Raw genomic sequence first — 22,280 nt, forward strand, 5'->3', positions numbered from 1 at the left:
TTTTTTGTATAAATAAAGACTTGCTAAATTGCAAAAAAATTGCATTTTGACATGTCCCCCTGTCAGAGGTGGCACCACTCTGGTCCCAGAGTGGTGGAGCAATTTTTTTTTATCCTAATGGTAACCAGGTAAAACTCCGGAACCTAGTTGTAGCAGGGACCTTAAGGGTTGCCGTAATGCCTGGGGCAAGTGAGCTGAGCAGTCGGGCAAGTTGAGCCTGCTCTAAAGTTGGCCCAGGTGATTTTTTTTCTTCTGAAAACAACAAAACAGTAAGGAATTCCAGTAGGTGTAGCCTAAAACTGATCTTCCTGGTTCATCCCCATTGTTAAAGTGAAAGAGAGACAATTTATGGCATTTATAGCAGCTGGGAAAGTTGAGTCTGCTCTGTGGTTGTCCCATTAGGCAGGGGATTTTTAAAAACGGAATACAACCAAACGGCAAAGAATCCAGTATGGGCGTCACAAAATATATATTTTTACCTGCTACAGTGGATATTTCATTTTTGGTGCGAAAAGTGCAAATCAATCCCAGAACAACAGAAAAAGACCTTGTGAAGATGCTGGAGGAAACAGGTACAAAAGTATCTATATCCACAGTAAAATGAGTCCTATACTGATATAACCTGAAAGGCCGCTCAGCAAGGAACAAGCCACTGCTCCAAAACCGCCATAAAAAAGCCAGACTACGGTTTGCAATTGCACATGAGGACAAAGATCGTACTTTTTAGGAAAATGTCCTCTGGTCTGATGAAACAAAAACAGAACTGTTTGTCCATAATGACCATCGTTATGTTTGGAGGAAAAACGGGGAGGCTTGCAAGCCGAAGAACACCATCCCAACCGTGAAGGACGGGCGGTGGCAGCATCATGTTGTGGGGGTACTTTTCTCCAGGAGGGACTGGTGCACTTCACAAAATAGATGGCATCATGAGGAAGGAAAATGATGTGGATATATTGAAGCAACATCTCAAGACATCAGTCAGGAAGTTAAAGCTTGGTCGCAAAAGGGTCTTCCAAATGGACAATGACCTCAATCATACTTCCAAAGTTGTGGCAAAATGGCTTAAAGATATACTTCTCCTTAATGCAACCGCTGTGTCAGATTTCAAAAAAGCTTTACAGCGAAAGCACACTATGGAATAATCTGAGTACAGTGCTCAGCCACCAAAACAAGCCATACAGATACCCGCCATGTTGTGGAGTCATTGTCATAAGGTGAATGCACCAATTTGTAAGTCGCTCTGGATAAGAGCGTCTGCTAAATGACTTAAATGTAAATGTAAGTCAGAAATAGCATTATAAATATTCACTTACCTTTGATGATCTTCATTGGAATGCACTCCCAGGAATCCCAGTTCCACAATAAATGTTTGTTTTGTTCGAAAAAGTCCATAATTTATGTCCAAATACCTCCTTTTTGTTCGTGCGTTTAGTTCACAAATCCAAATTCACAAGGCAAAGGCACTTAGTCCAGACGAAAAGTCAAAACAGTTCCATTACAGTTCGTAGAAACATGTCAAACGATGTATAGAATCAATCTTTAGGATGTTTTTATCATAAATCTTCAATAATATTCCAACTGGACAATTCCTTTGTCTTTAGAAATGAAAGGGAACGCAGCACGCACTCACGGCCGCGCACGTGACTTAGCTCATGGCATTCTGCCAGAGACCTTAGTCAAACAGCTCTTATTCGCTCCCCCTTCACAGTAGAAGCCTGAAACACGGTTCTAAAGTCTGTTGACATCTAGTGGAAGCTGTAGGAAGTGCAATTGGACCATATTTACACTGTATCTTGGATAGGCATATACTTGAAAATCTACATACCTCAGATTTCCCACTTCCTGGTTGGATTTCTCAGGTTTTTGCCTGCCATATGAGTTCTGTTATACTCACAGCCATCATTCAAACAGTTTTAGAAACTTCAGAGTGTTTTCTATCCAAATCTACTAATAATATACATATCTTCACTTCTGGGCCTGAGTAGCAGGCAGTTTACTCTGGGCACGCTTTTCATCCGAATGTGAAAATAGCGCCCCAAGCCATAAGAAGTTAAGGACAACAAAGTCAAGGTATTGGAGTGGCCATCACAAAGCCCTGACCTCAATCCTATAGAAAATCTGTGGGCAGAACTGAAAAAGCGTGTGCGAGCAAGAAGGCCTACAAACCTGAATCAGTTACACCAGCTCTGTCAGGAGGAATGGGCCAAAATTCACCCAACTTATTGTGGGAAGCTTGTGGAAGGCTACCCGAAACGTTTGACCCAAGTTAAACAATTTTAAAGGCAATGCTACAGAATACTAATTGAGTGTATGTAAACTTCTGACCCACTGGGAATGTGATGAAAGAAATAAAAGCTGAAATAAATGATTCTCTCTACTATTATTCTGACATTTCACATTCTTAAAATAAAGGGGTGATCCTAACTGACCTAAAACAGGGAATATTAAGATTAAATGTCAGGAATTGTGAAAAACTGAGTTTAAATGTATTTGGCTAAGGTGTATGTAAACTTCCGACTTCAACTGAACCTGAGGAAAGTGGAGAGTGCGCTCTGCTTTCTATCGACGTTTGCCATGCCCGACCCGCGCAACCAGTGATTTCCGTGAATCTGATTGGTCAAGACTAGGGCTGTGCCGGTGATTGTCAAGCAAATTACTGCGTGTCTCACGGTAATTGACCGTTAATTAACATAAACACATTTAGCATCTCCTGGCTTCCACGCATAGCCTACAAGCCACTGATGCAGACCTTTCGAACATCTACATAATAAATTAATGTAATATAGCCTACACCATTAAAATAAATCCATAATTTATTTTAGGCAGGTCTAAAGAAGCAAGATATGAAGAAAAATGATGTGTATTTCAGAAGAACAGAATAACATACTCTGAGTTGTCATTATGTTAGGCCCTGATCTGGCTATGCCATATGGCTGTAGTCTACACTAGTTAATTTAGCAGACAAGATTTGCTTAGAATTCAGTGGCATTATTTTATAGTATGAAGAACACAATCGAACATAGCTGAATAAAATAGAAAGGATATTTTCTCTAAACGATTTGAGGGAGTGCGCACATGCGGCTATTCTGTGTTGAGAGGTTAAAGAAACAGTTCCTCCTATATGCTTAATTTAGAGTTATTTATGCAACTTTAGTTGTGATACAAACGTTGGGCTTTATGTTTGGATTTTTAATACATTCTAAGGCTGCATGAAGTGACTAATGATGATTTAAAAAGTAGCATAAAAGGCATGAGCTCTGCTTTGTTATTTGCGCAGGCAGCACACACTTCATCAGTCTCTCATTCACAATTTGACAAACACTTGATAATGTCTTAAATTTCCCGGGGCATCCCCTTTGTGTGGCTTTAATACACCCTAAAGAATCCATGCCTTTTGCGGCCAGTGGCTGTTGTGCCCTTGGCTGAATATAATAATTATAATTCCTTTCTCCCGGCTGGATGATCTGATGTACCTCTCACTCACATTGCTCTCTCAGATATCTCAATTCTTATTAGCCAATGTCAGTCACGTGATTGGCTCATTCTCACAGGCTACAAGTGAAGACAAACACATCGGGGACGCAACTGTGAGCGTCCTTAACCAGTTCTGAGGTGCATATTGAAGATATTGGATGAACTGTCCACATTTATTTTTCGGCAGTAGGCCAAACAAAGAGCAAAAGCACTAGCCTATCAAGTTTTGTACTATGGGGGATAGTAGACTGACATATTGGGCTGCCTATATCAATCTACTATCCCCCATAGTACAAAGGTCAACCTATTCTGTGCGAGAAATAAATATTCCAAACATAGTCTGGGACAGTGGGATGCGATAGATCCCAAATTGATACAACCACTAGCATCACAAAAACTTTTTAAGCAATGAGACTGACGCAACAGATCAGAACGTTTAGCTTAAAATGTTGATAAACTATTAGGCTATTTCTTCACATTATAAGTGTAGCAATGCACACGGCAGTAGCCTATAAACGTGAATGTTCCAAAATGCAATCAATTAGCGGGAAAACACAATTGTCAAAAGTGAACGCAAATGCAATTATGCATGTAATGCTTTTATTATAAAGGTGGATTTTTATGGTGAAAATTCTCCCCCAAACTTGAAACTCACGCATTGCGTATGCATGCCAGTAAGGCTCTACACCCATTGTAAAGCGGATTGTTGTGTTTAATTTCAAGAAGTTATTTGGCCACTTTAGTTGTGATACAAACCTTATCAAAACACATAGGCCTATGGGCTAGCCTACATAAGGTGTGCGACTATGATTTGAAAAAGTCGTAAAAAAGGCATGCATTGTATCTTGCCTTACTGCTCACAAACTGGGCACCATTCACAAGTGATAATATATAATTCACAAGTGATATGCTAATATTGTCACTCATCAGACTGTTCTTGATGTAATCTTATCTTTACATATACTAAATAATATATGTGTGGAATTTATTTTGAATTAGAATCGACCATTATCATGCACCTGTCTCGAAACAAAAAAAATACATGTCATCTGTACACTTAAATAACGAATGGAGGACGTTCTTCCTGTAGTTTATTTTCATGCCAGCCAGGTAGGCTATACTCCTGTTGTAAAGAGAAGCAATGTGCTTAATATTAGGAAAGTTGAGAAATAAAAATAGTAGGCCTAGCCTATAGAAAGCTGATGGGATCCTCCTCTTTTTACTGGAGGCCATCACTCTGTTTTCATACGCAATTGCATAGCCTATAGAAATGTTGCACAACATGAGCTCACGGGCTCTCATGAAGTGTTTGATTTTCGATCACATTTGCATTGATGTCAGAGTGATTAGAGGGACAATAGAGTGCCGAGTACCAGGCAGTTAGCAAGTTTGGTAGGCTACTAATGACCATCAGCAGCATCAGAGCTTGGAGAAGCCCAATTACCGTGACTAAACACGTGGAATTTGACTCCCGTCATGACTCGTGACCGCTGGTGTGGCGGTAATACGGTCACCGTAACAGCCCTAGTCAAGACACACACACACACAACCTGCAGCACTCTGTTGAGGACATAGTGCGCGAGTTGACAAGTTATGAGGCAAGTCAGTCTAAAAAAAACCAGTAGGCCTACTTTGTCTATGTTTTCAATGCTTTTGCGTACATTTTTTATTTAACCAAATCAGAAGTGGTGGGGCGCTGCAGTTTAAATAATGTTCAGTTTTATCACACAACACAATGCCACAGGTGTTTAAAGTTGAGGGAGCGTGCAATTGGCATGCTGACTGCAGGAATGTCCACCAGAGCTGTTGCTAGAGAATTGAATGTACATTTCTCTATCATAAGCCGCAACGTTGTTTTCGAGAATTTGGCAGGATGTCCAACCGGCCTCACAACCGCAGACCACATGTAACCACACCAGCCCAGGACCTTCACATCCGGCTTCTTCACCTGCGAGATCGTCTGACACCAGCCTCCCTTGACAGCTGATGAAACTGTTGGTTTGCACAACTGAAGAATTTATGTTTCAGGGAAGCTCACCTGCGTGCTCGTCGTCCTCACCAAGGTCTTGACCTGACTGCAGTTTGGCATCGTGACCGACTTCAGTTTGCAAATTCCTACCTTCGATGTCCACTGACACGCTGGAGAAGTGTGCTCTTCACGGATGAATCCCGGTTTCAACTGTACCAGACAGTGGCAGACAGTGTGTATGGCGTCCTGTTATAGTATGGGCAGGCATAAGCTACGGACAACGAACACAATTGCATTTTATTGATGGCAATTTGAATGCACCGAGATACTGTGACAAAATCCTGAGGCCCATTGTCGTGCCATTCATCCACCACCATTACGTCATGTGTCAGTATGATAATGCACGGCCCCATGACCTGCATACTCACCAGGCATGCCACCCATTTAGCATGTTTGGGATGCTCTGGATCAACATGTACAACAGCGTGTTCCAGTTCTCGACAATATCCAGCAACTTCGCACAGCCATTTAAGAGGAGTGGGACCAAATTCCACAGGCCACAATCAACAGCCTGATTAACTATATGCAAAGGAGATATCGTGCTGCATGAGGCAAATACACAAATACACCTTGACAGCGCAATACACAAGGGGTGGAACAGTGGCAAAGGTACCCACAGGACAAACAGAATAATATTAGTCTGAGGAGAGATTAAATAGCATTAATACAACAAAAATAATTCTAAACACACCGTATCTGGTGGTCACACCAGATACTGACTGGAATTCTGATCCATGCCCCTAACTGTTTTTTTAAGGTATCTGTGACCAACAGATGCATATCTGTATTGTCAGTCGTGAAATCCATAGATTAGGGCCGAATAAACATATTTCAATTGACTGATTTCCTTATATAACCTGTAACTCAGTATAATCTTTGAAATTGTTGCATGTTAATGTGTTTATATTTTTGTTCAGTGTAGTAGAAATCAATGCACACTACTGAGGAAGATAACAGTCTTTCCAGACCCACGTGTTTGACAACAGCCTGATAATCAGATAAGGTGATGCGCTGTACCAAAATGATACTGCCAATTAGAGAAAAAAATATATATGTTTTTATTATCACATACACTGGCGCCCCTGGAGCAAATTAGATGACACATTCTCAGTATGGATGAGACTAGTATGTTGACATTTGTTGGTAATGGAGCTTTATCTGTAGTACAACTTGTACACAGTATGTCATTTTAGAAAGTACTGTAATAGTCAAGACAGATTTCGGGACACAGCCCGAGACTTTTCCCCACAGTTGGTAAGAATCACGTGCACTAAGTGTCACTTAAAAACATCAGTTGATAGTAACTTACATGACTGCGTGTGGATTCTGCAGCATACATGCTTTTGGTCCAAAAGTGGTCACAGGACTTGTTCCATGTAGAGACTGATTTTTCCTGAAACATTTGAATGACAGAGAGAAAAAGGACGTTGTTTACAGGTTCAAAACGCTCTCACAAAAGTCAGAAAATAATACTGGTAGATGTGTCGAGACACCTCAGGATATCCTTTCAAAATAATTTACTAAATCTCTTTAACCATAAGAATGCATACTCAGCCCTGGGTCCTTTTTCAAAACAAGTTTGTTAAGCAACTGTAAAGAACCCATCCTACATGGGCTGGGCCTACATTTTCACCATCCTCTCACGGAAGTCGTATAATGTGAAGTTGCAAAAAGAATTGCCACGAAGAATGATCTTTTAACTCCACTGTCATTTTGTGTTGGTAGATGGGGACAATTTTCGGGAGATGTTAAACTTTTAGCATGTTTCAGATACAGGTATGCTTCATATCTGGAGCCGGTAATACAAATTAGTTTGGATGGAAATCAATCAAGTTAAATCTGATATTTATGAAAATACCCATCTATTAAATCTCAAATCTAAACCAATTGAGAAAGATTATACTGAACAAAAATATAAATGCAACAACTTCAACGATTTTACTGAGTTACAGTTCATATAAGGAAATCAGTCAATTGAAATAGATGAATTATGCCCTAATCTATGGATTGCATAGGCCCACCCACAACCAATCAGAAAGTGTTTTTCACCACAAAAGGGCTTTATTACAGACATAAATACTCCTCAGTTTCATCAGCTGTCTGGGTGGCTGGTCTCAGACGATCCCGCAGGTGAAGAAGCCAGATTTAGAGGTCCTGGGCTGGCGTGGTTACATGCAGTCTGCGGTTGTGAGGCCTCTTGGACATACTGCCAAAATCTCTAAAATGACATTTGAGACAGCTTATGGTAAAGAAATTAACATTCAATTTCTCTGGCAACAGCTCTGGTGGGCATTCCTGCAGTCAGTATGCCAATTGCACACTCCCTCAAAACTTGAGACATCTGTGGCATTGTGTTGTGTGACAAAACTGCACATTTTAGAGTGGCCTTTTATTGTTCCCAGCACAAGATGCACCTGTGTAATGATCATGCTGTTTAATCAGCTTCTTGATATTCCACACCTGTCAGGTGGATGCATTGTCTTAGCAAAGGAGAAACACTCACTAACAGGGATGTAAACAAATTCGTGCACATTTGATAAAAATACGCTTTTTGTGCACATGGAACATTTCTGGGATCTTTAATTTCAGTTCATGAAACATGGGGCCAACACTTTACATGTTGCATTTATATTTTTGTTCAGTATATATGAATCTCAAACACTGATCAAATACTTTAATCAATTTCCAACCTCCGTTTTGCAAATACTGCACCAGCAAATTAGGAAATAATATAAATTAGGTTACAAGCAAAGAAACATTCACATACAGACGACACAGTGATATTTTATTTTCTAATTTCTCAAATACAGATTTCTCAAAAGCAGCGTGATTCAAGAGTACAGCAGTTGAAAAGTCCTGAATTAATTATATTTTCTAAACTTCGTTAAAATAGCAGTAACTGTATGAGAGCTTTGACTGTTTTAAGGGTGAAAGGCCACTTCCATTTGATCTGAATGGGTCCACCTGCTCTGACGGAGCTCGACAAGATGGCCACCTCTCCTCCCCTCTCAGGGGGCCCTCTGGACAGTCAAGTCACGTGGCAGGTTAGCAAATCCTATTAGTTGTCTGGTTCTAAAAGTTCACCATCTGCTACTACACTACAGGCTGCAGACAAGATCACTGTGTGTGTGTGTGTGTGTGATGCCAAAGCAGATGATCATTTACTGCTCCATGTAGATGGGTTCAGCTGGTGGTTTCCTTCACACACACTCCCTCCAACACACTTGCACCATCCACCGTGGGAAAACGCGCTTACAGACAAACGGATGTGCTGTTCCCTCTAAAACTCTGCTCTAGTGGCTTGAGGGACTGTACAGTCTTTCACATTTTTGGGATGGTGCAATTGCAAACCACGGACATGTCGTAACGGTCTGCCTCAAATGTACTCTCTCACAAGTCACAACCTTAAACCATACTGCAAATGAGAAGCTAGCACATTTACCAAGACAGAATAAATGAAAGTGTAAGAGTGGGTCCTGGTGTCATCTGAAAAACATTGCTCACCAACATTGCTCACCAGGAAATCTCTCTCAAATAAAAAGCATCTTAGGTTGATTCAACTGTCATACTCATACTATATGACCATTTTCAGTAGCTAACAGAGCAGCAACACACAGTAACTTTTTGTCAGCACAGATCTTTAGTCATGGGGGTAGCATGGTGTTGATTCACACCCAAAAAGCAATTTGCACACACATTGAAAATAAAAAAAGGCATTAATTACAAAAAATAGGGTAGTAAGAAAACCAAGTCACTTGACATTTTTCTTAGCACTTGTATTTAAAAAAAAAAATTATTCCATCATTTAGTATTGCACAAGGTGAAATGAAAACGGGGTGATAATACAGTACCTGTAGTCGCAAGCAGTGGCAGACGAGGTGCTCAGGCTGCGGGTCTTTCTGGTGCGGCAGGCCAGGTCACGGGCGGGGTCTCCCCACCATCGCAGGCAGAACAGCAGTAGGGGACAGCCTCCACTCCAACCTGCTCTCCAGTTTCCATCTCAGCTCAGTCTGATAGGAAACACACAGGCCAAGAGGGGCCAAAATGAAAGCTTGGGGTCTTCAGTCAACAAGGCAGGGTTACTTCAAATGCTTATTAGTCTATAAGGTTTAGCTTTGGGTTAGTGTTGACAGAAACTCCAAATGATACTGTGGCTAGCTTAGAATGCATGGTCAGAGTAGTACTCATGTAAGATACACTTGTGCACTTGCTCTTCTTTGTACAGTATGTGCCACATTTACAAAGCATCTAGTCAGTAGCATGTGACAAACATTTGAAAATACATTGGGCTTGCATCTGCATGTATGGAGGCTCAAGTTATTGCACAGAAACACTGTGCAGATTACATTACCCATGAATGTAGTCTTACTAACTGGGCATTATCATGATGTAATTCCTTTAGCACTAAGTTATCTAGCTACAGCCAGAGCCATGTATTTCTAAGTGTTTTTTGTTAGCGAGTCAAATATTATATTAGCTATGATAACTAACGTTAACTATTTCATAATAACCAAGACAGCTTGCTAGTTAGTTAGGGAAAGGTGATACCTAGTCAGTTGCACAACTGAATGCATTCAACCGAAATATGGCTTCCGCATTTAACCCAACCCCTCTGAATCAGAGGGGGGGCTGCCTTAATCGACGTCCATGTCATGTGCGCCCGGGAAGCAGTTGTTGTTGAGAGTTTTCCGCGTACCGCTAAACTACCTGTCGCCTAGTTATCCCGCAGGTTAGCTAACGTCTGTTTTTCTAAAAGAGACTGACCACTGGTCTGACATTTGGCTGGTACCAGCGGTAGTGCATCTCATAACGTAAGCTAGCTAGCTAACGTTAGTTGTCGAGCTTTAACCAGCTATATGTAACGGATGTGAAATGGCTAGCTAGTTAGCGGGTACGCGCTAATAGCGTTTCAATCAGTTACGTCACTTGCTCTGAAACCTAGAAGTAGTGGTTCCCCTTGCTCTGCAAGGGCCGCAGCATTTGTGGAGCGATGGGTAACGACGCTTCGTGGGTGACTGTTGTTGATGTGTGCAGAGGTTTCCGCCGGGGTCGGGGCGACGCCATAAAGTTAAACTGTTACATATACATACATCACAATTGGATATTCTGATGCCGCTCTGGCAATTTATTGATTGGGGACCTTCTTATTGAGGAATGTAATTTTTCTTCTTGAGTATATGTGTGTTGTGCTGTTTTATATTGTATTTGATTTTGTCTTATGAAATTGTATATGCAGGGCTCCCTTGTGAAAGAGACTGGTCTCAATAGTGACTCCCTGCTTAAATAAATAGCTAAAAAAAGATAGCTAGTAGTTTAACAGCAACACGCAACAAGCTATCTAGCAATTATAACCACTGAGCTATAATAAGATGACAACAAAGATGAAAGGCTAACGCTATCCAGGCGAACTCTGTGATTACTGACGTCATCTTGCGTTTCTTGAGCCACAGTCCACCTTCTTCTGTTTGGTTGGGTTATATATAACCTTTCTAATTTACTTTTCAGTAAATATTTTTGTAAATTTGTTTTTATTGCGTTGGAATTGTAAATATTGTGAATTTGTATGATTGTGTGCAGTGCTCCCTTGCTCTCAATGGGACTTCCCTGTTTAAATAAAAACAATAATTATATGTTTGTAATCTCCAACCAAGCGACCATGCCGCAAAATTGCGATATTTATTTTATGTCATTTATCTTAAAAGTAATAATACTGCCATCTTGCTGCTAGTTGAGCTTTGGTCGTTTGGTTGGAGATGACAAACCGATAATTATAGTAATTGAGCCTTAAATTTTTCATCAGGCTCCTCCATCTCGACATCCCCTGAATGCCCATCTGCTAGCCGCGGCCCACTAGCTGTCTAGAGCATATCGGACTGTTAGCTGAAGAGGTCCATCAGCCAATTTCTTGGGCTACTATACCTATTTGCCAATTGGCCTGGACCCTTTTACTACACGGAGCCCTGTTGATCCATCACGACTGGCCTGCCGACGTAACCGCACGAGGGGGCTACAACAGACTTCTTCCGTCGCGACGTCCCTCTGAGGCCCTTCTGCTAGCCTCGGCCCGCTAGCTGTCTGAATTGCCGTGTCTCCAGCCTGCCTAGCTACTCACTGGACCCTATAATCATTCAGCTACGCATGCCTCTCCCTAATGTCAATATGTCTTGTTCATTGCTGTTTTTGTTAGTGATTATTGTCTTATTTCACTGTAGAGCCTCCAGCCCTGCTCAATATGCCTTAGCTAACCCTTTTGTTCCACCTCCCACACGTGCAGTGACCTCACCTGGTTTAAATGGTGTCTCTAGAGTCAATACCTCCCTCATTGTCACTCAATGCCTAGGTTTACATCCAATGTATTCACATCCTACCATACCTTTGTACATAATGCCTTGAATCTATTCTACCGTGCCCAGAAATCTGCTCCATTTACTCTCTGTTTCGAACGTACTAGACGACCAGTTCTTATAGCGTTTAGCTGTACCCTTATCCTACTCCTACTCTGTTCCTTTGGTGATGTAGAGGTTACTCCAAGCCCTGCAGTGCCTTGCTCCACTCCCATTCCCCAGGCGCTCTCATTTGTTGACTTCTGTAACCGTAAAAGCCTTGGTTTCATCCATGTTAACATTAGACGCCTCCTCCCTAAGTTTGTTTTATTCACTGCTTTAGCACACTCTGCCAAACCAGATGTCCTAACCGTGTCTGAATCCTGGCTTAGGAAGGCCACCAAAAACACTGAAATTTCCATCCATAACTAACATTTTCTGACTAGATAGAACTGCCAAAGGGTGCAGCGTTTCAATCTACTGCAGAGATAGCCAACAGAGTTCTGTCTTACTATCCTATCCAGGTCTGTGCCCAAACAATTTGAGCTTCTACTTTTAAAAATAAGAAACAAGTCTCTCACCGTTGCCGCTTGCTATAGACAACCTTCTACTCCCAGCTGTGCCCTGGACACCATATGTGAATTGATTGCCCCCCCATAATTGATTGCCCCCCATCTATCTTCAGCGCTCGTGCTGTTAGGTGACCTAAGCTGGAACATGCTTAACACGCCGACAATCCTACAATCTAAATTTGATTCCCTCAATCTCACACAAATTATCAATGAACCTACCAGGTACAACCCCAAATCCGTAAACACGGGCATCCTTATAAATATCATCCTAACCAACCTGCCCTCCAAATACACCTCTGCTGTCTTCAACCAGGATCTCAGCGGTCACTGCCTCATAATGGGTCTGCAGTCAAACGACCACCCCTCATCACTGTCAAACGCTCCCTAAAACACTTTAGCGAGCAGGCCTTTCTAATCGACCTGGCCCGGGTATCCTGGAAGGATATTGACCTCATTCCGTCAGTAGAGGATGCCTGGTTATTCTTTAAAAGTGCTTTCCTCACCATCTTAAATAAGCATGCCCCGTTCAAAAAATGTAGAACAAGGAATAGATATAGCCCTTGGTTCACTCCAGACTTGACTGTCCTTGACCAGCACAAAAACATCCTGTGGCGTACTGCATTAGCATCGAATAGCCCCTGTGATATGCAACTTTTCAGGGAAGTTAGGAACCAATATACACAGGCAGTTAGAAAGCAAAGGCTCGCTTTTTCAAACAGAAATTTGCATCCTGTAGCACAAAGTCCCAAAAGTTCTGGGACACTGTAAAGTCCATGGAGAATAAGAGCACCTCCTCCCAGCTGCCCACTGCACTGAGGCTAGGAAACACTGTCACCACCGATAAATCCATGATAATTGAGAATTTCAATAAGCCTTTTTCTACGCTGGCCATGCTTTTCACCTGGCTACCCCTACCCCGGTCAACATCCCTGCGCTCACCACAGCAACTTGCCCTAGCCTCCCCCATTTCTCCTTTACCCAAATCCAGACAGCTGATGTTCTGAAAGAGCTGCAAAATCTGGACCCCTACAAATCAGCCGGGCTAGACAATCTGGACCATCTCTTTCTAAAATTATCCACCGAAATTGTTGCAACCCCTATTACTAGCCTGTTCAACCTCTCTTTCGTATCGTCTGAGATCCCCAAAGATGGGAAAGCTGCCGCGGTCATCCCCCTCTTCAAAGGGGGAGACACTCTAGACCCAAACTGCTACAGACCTATATCTATCCTACCCTGCCTTTCTAAGGTCTTCGAAAGCCAAGTTAACAAACAGATCACCGACCATTTCGAATCCCACTGTACCTTCTCCGCTATGCAATCTGGTTTCTGAGCTGGTCGTGGGTGCACCTCAGCCACGCTCAAGGTCCTAAACGATATCATAACCGCCATCGATAAGAGACAATACTGTGCAGCTGTATTCATCGACCTGGCTAAGGCTTTCGACTCTGTCAATCACCACATTCTTATCGACAGACTCAACAGCCTTGGTTTCGCAAATGACTGCCTCGCCTGGCTCACCAACTACTTCTCAGACAGAGTTCAGTGTGTCAAATCGGAGGGCCTGTTGTCCGGACCTCTGGCAGTCTCAATGGGAGTGCCACAGGGTTCAATTCTCGGGCCGACTCTCTTCTCTGTATACATCAATGATGTCGCTCTTGCTGCTGGTGATTCTCTGATCCACCTCTACGCAGACGATACCATTCTGTATACTTCTGGCCCTTCTTTGGACACTGTGTTAACTAACCTCCAGACGAGCTTCAATGCCATACAACTCTCCTTCTGTGTCCTCCAACTGCTCTTAAATGCAAGTAAAACTAAATGCATACTCTTCAACCCATCGCTACCCGCACCTGCACGCCCGTCCAGCATCACTACTCTGGACGGTTCTGACTTAGAATATGTGGACAACTACAAATACTTAGGTGTCTGGTTAGACTGTAAACTCTCCTTCCATACTCACATTAAGCATCTCCAATCCAAAATTACATCTAGAATCTGCTTCCTATTTCGCAACAAAGCATCCTTCACTCATGCTGCCAAACATAACCTCGTAAAACTGACCATCCTGCCGATCCTTGACTTGGGCGATGTCATTTACAAAATAGCCTCCTACACTCTACTCAGCAAATTGGATGCAGTCTATCACAGTGCCATCCATTTTGTCATCAAAGCCCCATATACTACCCAACACTGCAACCTGTATGCTCTCGTTGGCTGGCCCTCGCTTCATATTCGTCGCCAAACCCACTGGCTCCATGTCATCTATAAGTCTTTGCTTGGTAAAGCCCCACCTTATCTCAGTTCACTGGTCACCACAGCAGCACCCACCCATAGCACGCGCACCAGCAGGTATATTTCACTGGTCACCCCCAAAGCCAATTTCACCTTTGGCCGCCTTTCCTTCCAGTTCTCTGCTGCCATGACTGGAACGAATTGCAAAAATCACTGAAGCTGGAGACTCATATCTCCCTCACTAACTTTAAGCACCAGCTGTCAGAGCAGCTCACAGATCACTGCATCTGTAAATAGACCATCCAACTACCTGATCCCCATACTGTTATTTATTTTGCTCGTTTGCACCCCAGTATCTCTACTTGCACATGCATCTTCTGCACATCTATCACTCCAGTGTTTAATTGCTAAATTGTAATTATTTCACCGTTATGGCCTATTTATTGCCTTACCTCCCTTGCACACACTGTATATAGACTTTTTCTATTGTGTTATTGACTGTGTTAGTTTATTCCATGTGTATATCAGTGCTGTTTGTGTCGCACTGCTTTTCTTTATCTTGGCCAGGTCGCAGTTGTAAATGAGAACTTGTTCTCAACCATCCTAGCTGGTTAAATAAAGGTGAAATAAATAAATAAGTGATAACTAAGCTCAGGTAGAAGTTGTAGAAATCAGTTTTTCCAAACTAGACAAGCTATGGAACTCCAATAATTAGTCCTCTTTATATATATATATATATTTAAAATGCATGCCATCCCCACTACTCTCTTTCCTGAGTTGTCACGCAGTTTCTCGTTGATAGGAAAATTAAGACAAGAGACGTTTTGGTAACACTTTCTATGAGCCACTGGCTTATAGGGTCTTATAAGGAACCATGAGCTTTTTTTATAGTGTGTGATTATTACAAATGCATCTACTGTGTAGTGTGTATGTATTTATAAAGGGTGTTAATAGGAGCTTTGAGATGTGATGAAGCAACTTTAGGGTGATTGGTGGCATTCAATTAATTTCTTTCCTGCATTAAACAATATTTCACCGGAGACGTCGTTCAGCATAAGTGTTTGCTATAGTACATAACTAATGCAAATATTGTAAACGTAAAAAGCAACAATTATTTAAGTGTAAAATAAATCACTTTATTTGTAGTTAATAACTAATATTGCTAAACATTTGAACTAGCATATTTTCTCAAATAATTATACTCGCAACACATCTCAAATGACATTTTATTATATCTTAAATAACAATACATTTTAATATAGTCTATCTTGCATTCAGTTGTACAATGTCTAAAATTAAACACAAAAAAGGTGAGAAGGGAAAAGTGGGGGTGTAGAGATCTACAGTTATTTCATGGAGAGAAAAAGGAAAGGGAAATTCATTTGTAATATTTTTTTATTTTTATTGCCGACTCCACGCCTAACGCACAATTACAGAACATTTTTGTACAGAATGTCGCAGAGAAAACAGAATGGGAAAAATGCCACTACTGCTAAAGAAACAGTCTCTGTTTACAAGGAGAGGGGTACAGAACATTCTGCCATTCAGATGCTGCAAGTTCCTTCTTTTTTATTATTAAAGGACAGAAAAAAACCTGTTTGTTACAAAATTTTTATTTTTTTTGTCACTGGAATTTGTTTGCTACAGAAGAAATGAACATTTCTTTGTTCCATTTGTGTGTCTGTGCGTGCATGTGTTTTAAATGTTTACATTACTTTTAAATCAAGCAATCCTTCCCAAGTATGGATATGAGACCAGGTAACTGTTTATGTTATGGTGTTTGCTGCTCTCAAGTGCATAGCTTTGACATTTTAATTGAATTATTTATGCACAGATTAGCCAAAAACAATATAAATACCATTGTAATTATGATATATTTAACAGGTTATTTTCTTAAAAAGAAAAACATCAAAAGGACTTAGTTCCATATGCACCTCTTTTTAAGCAAGTCTACAGCATGCGATCCTAAGAGTTAACCCACCCATGGCAGACAACTTTTTTTATATTTTTTTTACTTAAAAAGTTTCAATATCATTATTTTCGAACATTGATTTATACAACATGTCGTTCAGAGTAATAACTGCATTTCCAAGCACAGAATGGGTTCCTCTCGAAACTCCGGAAAGAAACCGGGGTATAAGTGGAGGCTTCCCTATCCAACCAAATCACGTCACCGGTCCCAACCACAGTCAACAGAAAAGGGAAATAAAATAAAGTGAACCGATGGGATTCTTCATTTCATTATTCTACATTGTCACCAAACAAAAGGTGAAGAGAATAAAAAAAAATAAAAAAAGTTGATTTGTTTAAAATTAGCATTCATTATCACAAACAGCATGTGCTTGGTTAGTTAAACATTATTCTGCATATGCAAAGTAAAATTGTGCACAAACAAATTCTTGACTAGACAGAAACCCCCAAAAAACTGAGTAAAGCATCTTGGGACTAAATATTCAGAATGGCCAGACCCTGTCGGTGGCTCATGGCCCTGTTGAAGCTCAATTCTCTTGCCTTTTTTTCTGATGTGATAAAGCTGGATTAAAATGACATGATCATTTGTAATTTTTATTTCCAACCTACAAAACTTGATTCTAAAATATATCAAGACTAACAGAAAAAAACAAAGCTTTTGATCCTCAATTTACCAACAGGAGGCCACTGATCTAGTTCTGGGGGAAAAAATAAAAAAAAGGAAAGTAACATGACCGAAAAATAAAATAAACATGGCTGGCCAAAAATCTATCAAGAGTTCGATCATCGTTGTGTAAATGACCTTCACTCAAACCTGTGTATTGAAGATGGATGATATTTGCGTGGTGGTGAATGTATTTTCATTCAACACAATATCAGAAAATGGTCCCAGGAGGAATGCACAATTTCTTCCCCATTCCATTTCATACCACTGCAAATACTCATCTTTTTTAGGTGAGTGATAAACAATTGTGCTCTTTTAGAGGAGAGAATTTTTGCCCTTGGTTTTTTGGGGTGTTGGGAGTCAGTATAGTGATGTTTTGAGAAAATTGGATATGCAAAAAATTGAACATTTTTATGTTGGAATGGTCTTCCACAACTTGAGTCCGGACGCCATCTGAAAAAAGAAAGCAGGACAAAGAGAAACACAATTATTGTTATTTGCAACAAAAGGACTTCCTAAAAGTGTAGTCATTGAAGACAATTAACCTCTTAAAATTGAACCAAACAAAACTGGTCAACGGTGAGCTACAAACTGGATGGCCGCAAACCTACAAGCAAAGTTAAGACTGAGCTTGACTTGATTTTAGTGATCTTCCCATGTTCACCCCCAGATGGCAGCAGACATTCAAACTAGAGAATATATATATCCAGTGCTACACTAAATTACCAAAACTATCTGGACACCTGCTTGTCAAACACCTTATTCCAAAATCATGGGCATTAATATTGAGTTGGTCCCCCCTTTGCTGCTATAACAACCTCCACTCTTCTGGGAAGGCTTTCCACTAGATGTTGGAACATTGCTGCGGGAACTTGCTTTCATTCAGCCACAAGAGCATTAGTGAGGTCAGGCAACAGGCCTGGCTCGCAGTCAATGTTCTGTATGGACCTTGCTTTGTGCACGGGGGCATTGTCATGTTGCAACAAAGTTGGAAGCACAGAATAGTCTAAAATGTTATTGTATGTTGTAGCGTTAAGATTTCCCTCCACTGGAACTAAGGGGCCCAGCCCAGACCATGAAAAAAAGCCCCAGACCATTATTCCTCTTCTACCAAACCATCCAGGTAGGTAGCGTTCACCTGGCATCCGCCAAACCCAGATTCATCCATCGGACTGCCAGATGGTACGTTTCCAGTGCTCCTGAGTCCAATGGCGGCAAGCTTTACACCACTCCAGCCGACGCTTGGCATTGCTCATTGTGATCTTAGGCTTGAAACCCATTCCAGATGAACCATGAAAACCATGAAAACCATGAAAACCCATTCCAGATGAACAGTTCTTGTGCTGACAGTGCTTCCAGAGGCTGTTTGTAATGATCTTTTTATTAGAATGTTATTTTCTTTTAACAGGGGTTACATAGACAACCAAACTAAGCGTACCACATAGACTAAGTACAATCAAAAGGAATAAGGATACAGCAAAACATTATACCAAAAGCAGTAATAAAATGGAGAACAAAATGTTACTTCACAGTGATAACATGGGGCATTTATGGGAGGTTTTCTACAGGACAACAGTGGTGACTAGATTTCCCAAAATGTAACAGACTTCTGGTGTAAATCAAAGGTAAGTTTCTCTAGGGGTAGAATAGCAGAAGCTTGAGAAAGCCACATTCTCACAGATGGTACTTCAGGGGTGGACCATAATAACAATATACATTGTTTTGCTAAGTAAACAAGTGTATTGAACAGATGTTTAGAGTCAGGGTCAAACACAACATTACAATAAATTCAGCGAAAAAGCAAATTGTCTATCCAAGATGTTCTGGATGTGTAAATGAATATCATTCCAATAAGACAGGATTCTGCTACACTACCAAAAAACGTGCATGAAGGTGCCAGTATCCTGTTTACATTTGAAACATAAATGCGATGCATTGGAAAACATTATTTTAAGGCGGACAGGTGTAAAGTAGGTTCAATGAAAACATTTGAAATGTAGTTCGTGGGTGCATTTGGGGGAGACCCTTTCACAGATAGAAGCCCGTTCTTCCTCACCGAATGCATGTCCAATGTCTTTCTCCCAAACATGTCTCAAAGTGTCATAGGATGAGGCACTTCTGTTCAATAAAATAGAATGCAAGTCAGAGATTAAACCTCTCCGAACTTCAATCATTTGAAAATGTAGTTTAAAATCGACTTTCTTCTGACCCTCTATGAAGTGGGGGGGGTGGGGGGGTCAGACTCGGTTTTTATCTGTTGGAATGATTTAAGAGTGTCCTGAGTAAATAAAGGCGTAAAGTCAGCAATACCCTTTGTCTTCCAGTCCAGAAGTTCAATACTCCTTTTGTGTGTAAAGGGGGGGGGGGGGGGGGGTGGATTAAGGGCAAGCAGTGACCAGAGTGATATATGGTCTGGAATCTGCAAGTACCTCTCCTTACATCTTTCCAAGCTAAGAGTGTATCATGTGCTGTAAAATTGTCAGATGATGCCTGGAACTATTAATAAAATGCTAAGGAAGCTATTGCTCTTGGATGACATGCTATTGATTCCATTCTAACGTGAGTGGCGTCTGTCTAGGTACCAACTAATCATGTGCTTGATCTGAACAGACCAGTAATATAGTTGCAGATTTGGCAAAGAGACCCCTCTCTAAATCCTTAAGCTTAATTTACTTGGTAAATTAGGTTCTATGTTTCTTATTGTTCCAGATATATTTAGAGATATTTGATATTTGCAGGACTGAGATAGATGCCAAGGGATATTTTGGAATAGATAATTTAGCTGAGGAAGGATCTTCATCCTGACGACATTAATCATGCCAAAAAGAGTTTGGTAGAGGAGATCAGTTAACCAGGTCCTATTTAATCTTTGTGAGCAAAGGCATATCATTTGAAGTGAACAGGTCTTTAAGATTTGGAGTAACATATATGCCCAATACTCCAAGCCTGTTTCAGACAGCTGGAATGGCAATATCATATCTCAGTTGATTGTAGAGGGGATATTCAAAGGTATAGACATGGATTTATCCACGTTAATTTTGTACCCTGACAGGTTACCATACTAAGATATGATGTCCATTACTGCAGTGACATAGGTCTTTGGTTTAGACATGTATAAAAGCACATCAGCAAATAATGACATTCTGTGCTCTTTGTCACCCACAGAGATGCCCCTTCCAGGGGCAGTTTGAAACTCAGTAGTGAGTGTTGCAACCGAGGACTGACAATTTTTACACGCTACGCGCTTCAGCACTCGGTGGTCACGTTCTGTGAGCTTGTGTAGCTGAACCGTTGTTTCTCCTAGTCACTCTAGGAGCTGAGCTCTTCAGTAAGGCCATTCTACTGCCAATGTTTGTCTATGGAAATTGCAAGGCTGTGTGCTCGATTTTATACACCTCTCAGCAACTGGGGTGAGGCTGAAATAGCCAAATCTACTTGTTTGAAGGTCTGTACACATAATTTTATAGTATAGTCTATTACACAACCTCAACACTCTATCCACTCAAATACAATTAGGCAAGGATGATGAGATCAATCTTTAGCCAAGTTACACGGGTACATGGTCCCCTCATGAGAAACCGATTTTATCCATCAACTGATACATGGCAGCTCAACCCAAATAGGACAACCCACTTTACGAAGTGGCACAGATACCATGCAACTACATGGGAGCTTTACTTGCTGTTATTTCATAATACACAGTAACTCAATTGAAACCATAGGCTATTTCCACTCAGTATAATTATAGTTTCATATAGCGCATCTGCACAGTGTTCAGCTGAGTAAACACATTTTGGTTACCAATGTAGCTGTAGAGGAACTATAGGGCATAATGAAACAATGAGGAAAAATACATTTCTTCACCCAGGACATAGAGCAAGTACAACTACATTCCTATTCAAGTCAATCACACATTCATGTCTTAATTTACAGGGTCTATGTTACTGTAAGGCATATTGAGATGTTTACATGAACATAAGTTATAGTCCACCTCCAGATATTTTGGAACTTTTCCAGTTGAAAAATTATATTCAGAGTAGAACCATAGTAATATACACATATTACACTTTAAGCTTCAATAGAGAAATTTGGATCAAAACAGGGCTTTTGACTCAAAACTGACATTCTACAACTTCAGAAAAGGTTAAGGTGAAGTGAATTAAATTGGGGTTACATTTTCTTTATGGGGAGAGATGAGGAGAATGCCATAGCATGTCAGGCATACTTGGGGTGGGAGGGCGGCTGTGAAGTGTAGTTACCTTCAGAATCTAGTTCCAGATCTTGAGGAAGCTGTCCCAGGACCCTGTTGCCACGGCCATGCCGTCGTCGGTCACACCCAAGCAGCTGACACGGTTGTCATGTCCAGCCAGGACACCTAGGGACAGAGCAGGGTCAGACCATGAGATCATATCACAACACTCTCAGCCAACACCACACCATCTCCTCTGCTCACTTAGTTTGACCCTTAAAAGATAATTCCATGAACAACCTGGCTAGTCTATAATTCCGTGTATGAGTTCTATTGCATTGTATAAATGGAAGAATAAGTTATTAGCAAATGTTACTAGTACAAGTGCATGTCAGATCCAGCCCATCGCTTTCTCCTTGGATCCAGAACACAGTCAAAAGCACTAAACTATTCATGCCTCTGTGGGAGCTCGTCCACTGCTGGAGCAGGTGAAACAGCAGGGGCTGCATCCACAAACCCCGTTACTGTACAAACTAGCCTTCACTTGCACACTCCCTGTCATAGATTTAACAATGGTGAAAACTCCCTCCAGCCAATGCTTCCACCAGTCATATGCTTTTGAATCCACGAAGGGAAGTCTAAGTGCACAATTCTGGAAGAAGGTGGATAATCTGGAATTCCCTAGTTCAATCTGCTCTATACCCAGAATTGCTGTGTGTCTGCAGTATCCCTGCTGTACTTGAGGAACTAGTCTGGCTACAACACCGACCTGTGTGGCCCCAGACGGTACCTCCGATGTGCTCAACTAAAGTAACCCTGCTGTCAT

The 22,280-nt window shown here is 41.2% G+C and overlaps 1 protein-coding gene and 1 pseudogene across 1 annotated transcript in view; both read right to left on the minus strand.

Moving 5' to 3' along the window:
* LOC129829949 (NAD kinase-like) overlaps positions 1–9,517 on the minus strand; it is a 38,725-nt pseudogene extending 29,208 nt beyond the window's left edge.
* A 6,490-nt stretch (positions 9,518–16,007) lies between these two features.
* Positions 16,008–22,280, minus strand: part of LOC129829951 (guanine nucleotide-binding protein G(I)/G(S)/G(T) subunit beta-1) — a 63,200-nt gene continuing 56,927 nt past the window's right edge. The window contains exons 10-11 of the mRNA XM_055892007.1: positions 21,525–21,640; positions 16,008–17,718 (exon numbers count right to left, since the gene is read on the minus strand). Coding sequence (XP_055747982.1) covers positions 21,534–21,640 — 107 coding nt within the window. The 3' untranslated portion in view covers positions 16,008–17,718; positions 21,525–21,533. The remainder of the gene's footprint in view (positions 17,719–21,524; positions 21,641–22,280) is intronic.

The sequence above is a fragment of the Salvelinus fontinalis genome, chromosome 31 (assembly GCF_029448725.1).
Source record: "Salvelinus fontinalis isolate EN_2023a chromosome 31, ASM2944872v1, whole genome shotgun sequence".
In the NCBI taxonomy this organism is placed as follows: domain Eukaryota; kingdom Metazoa; phylum Chordata; class Actinopteri; order Salmoniformes; family Salmonidae; genus Salvelinus; species Salvelinus fontinalis.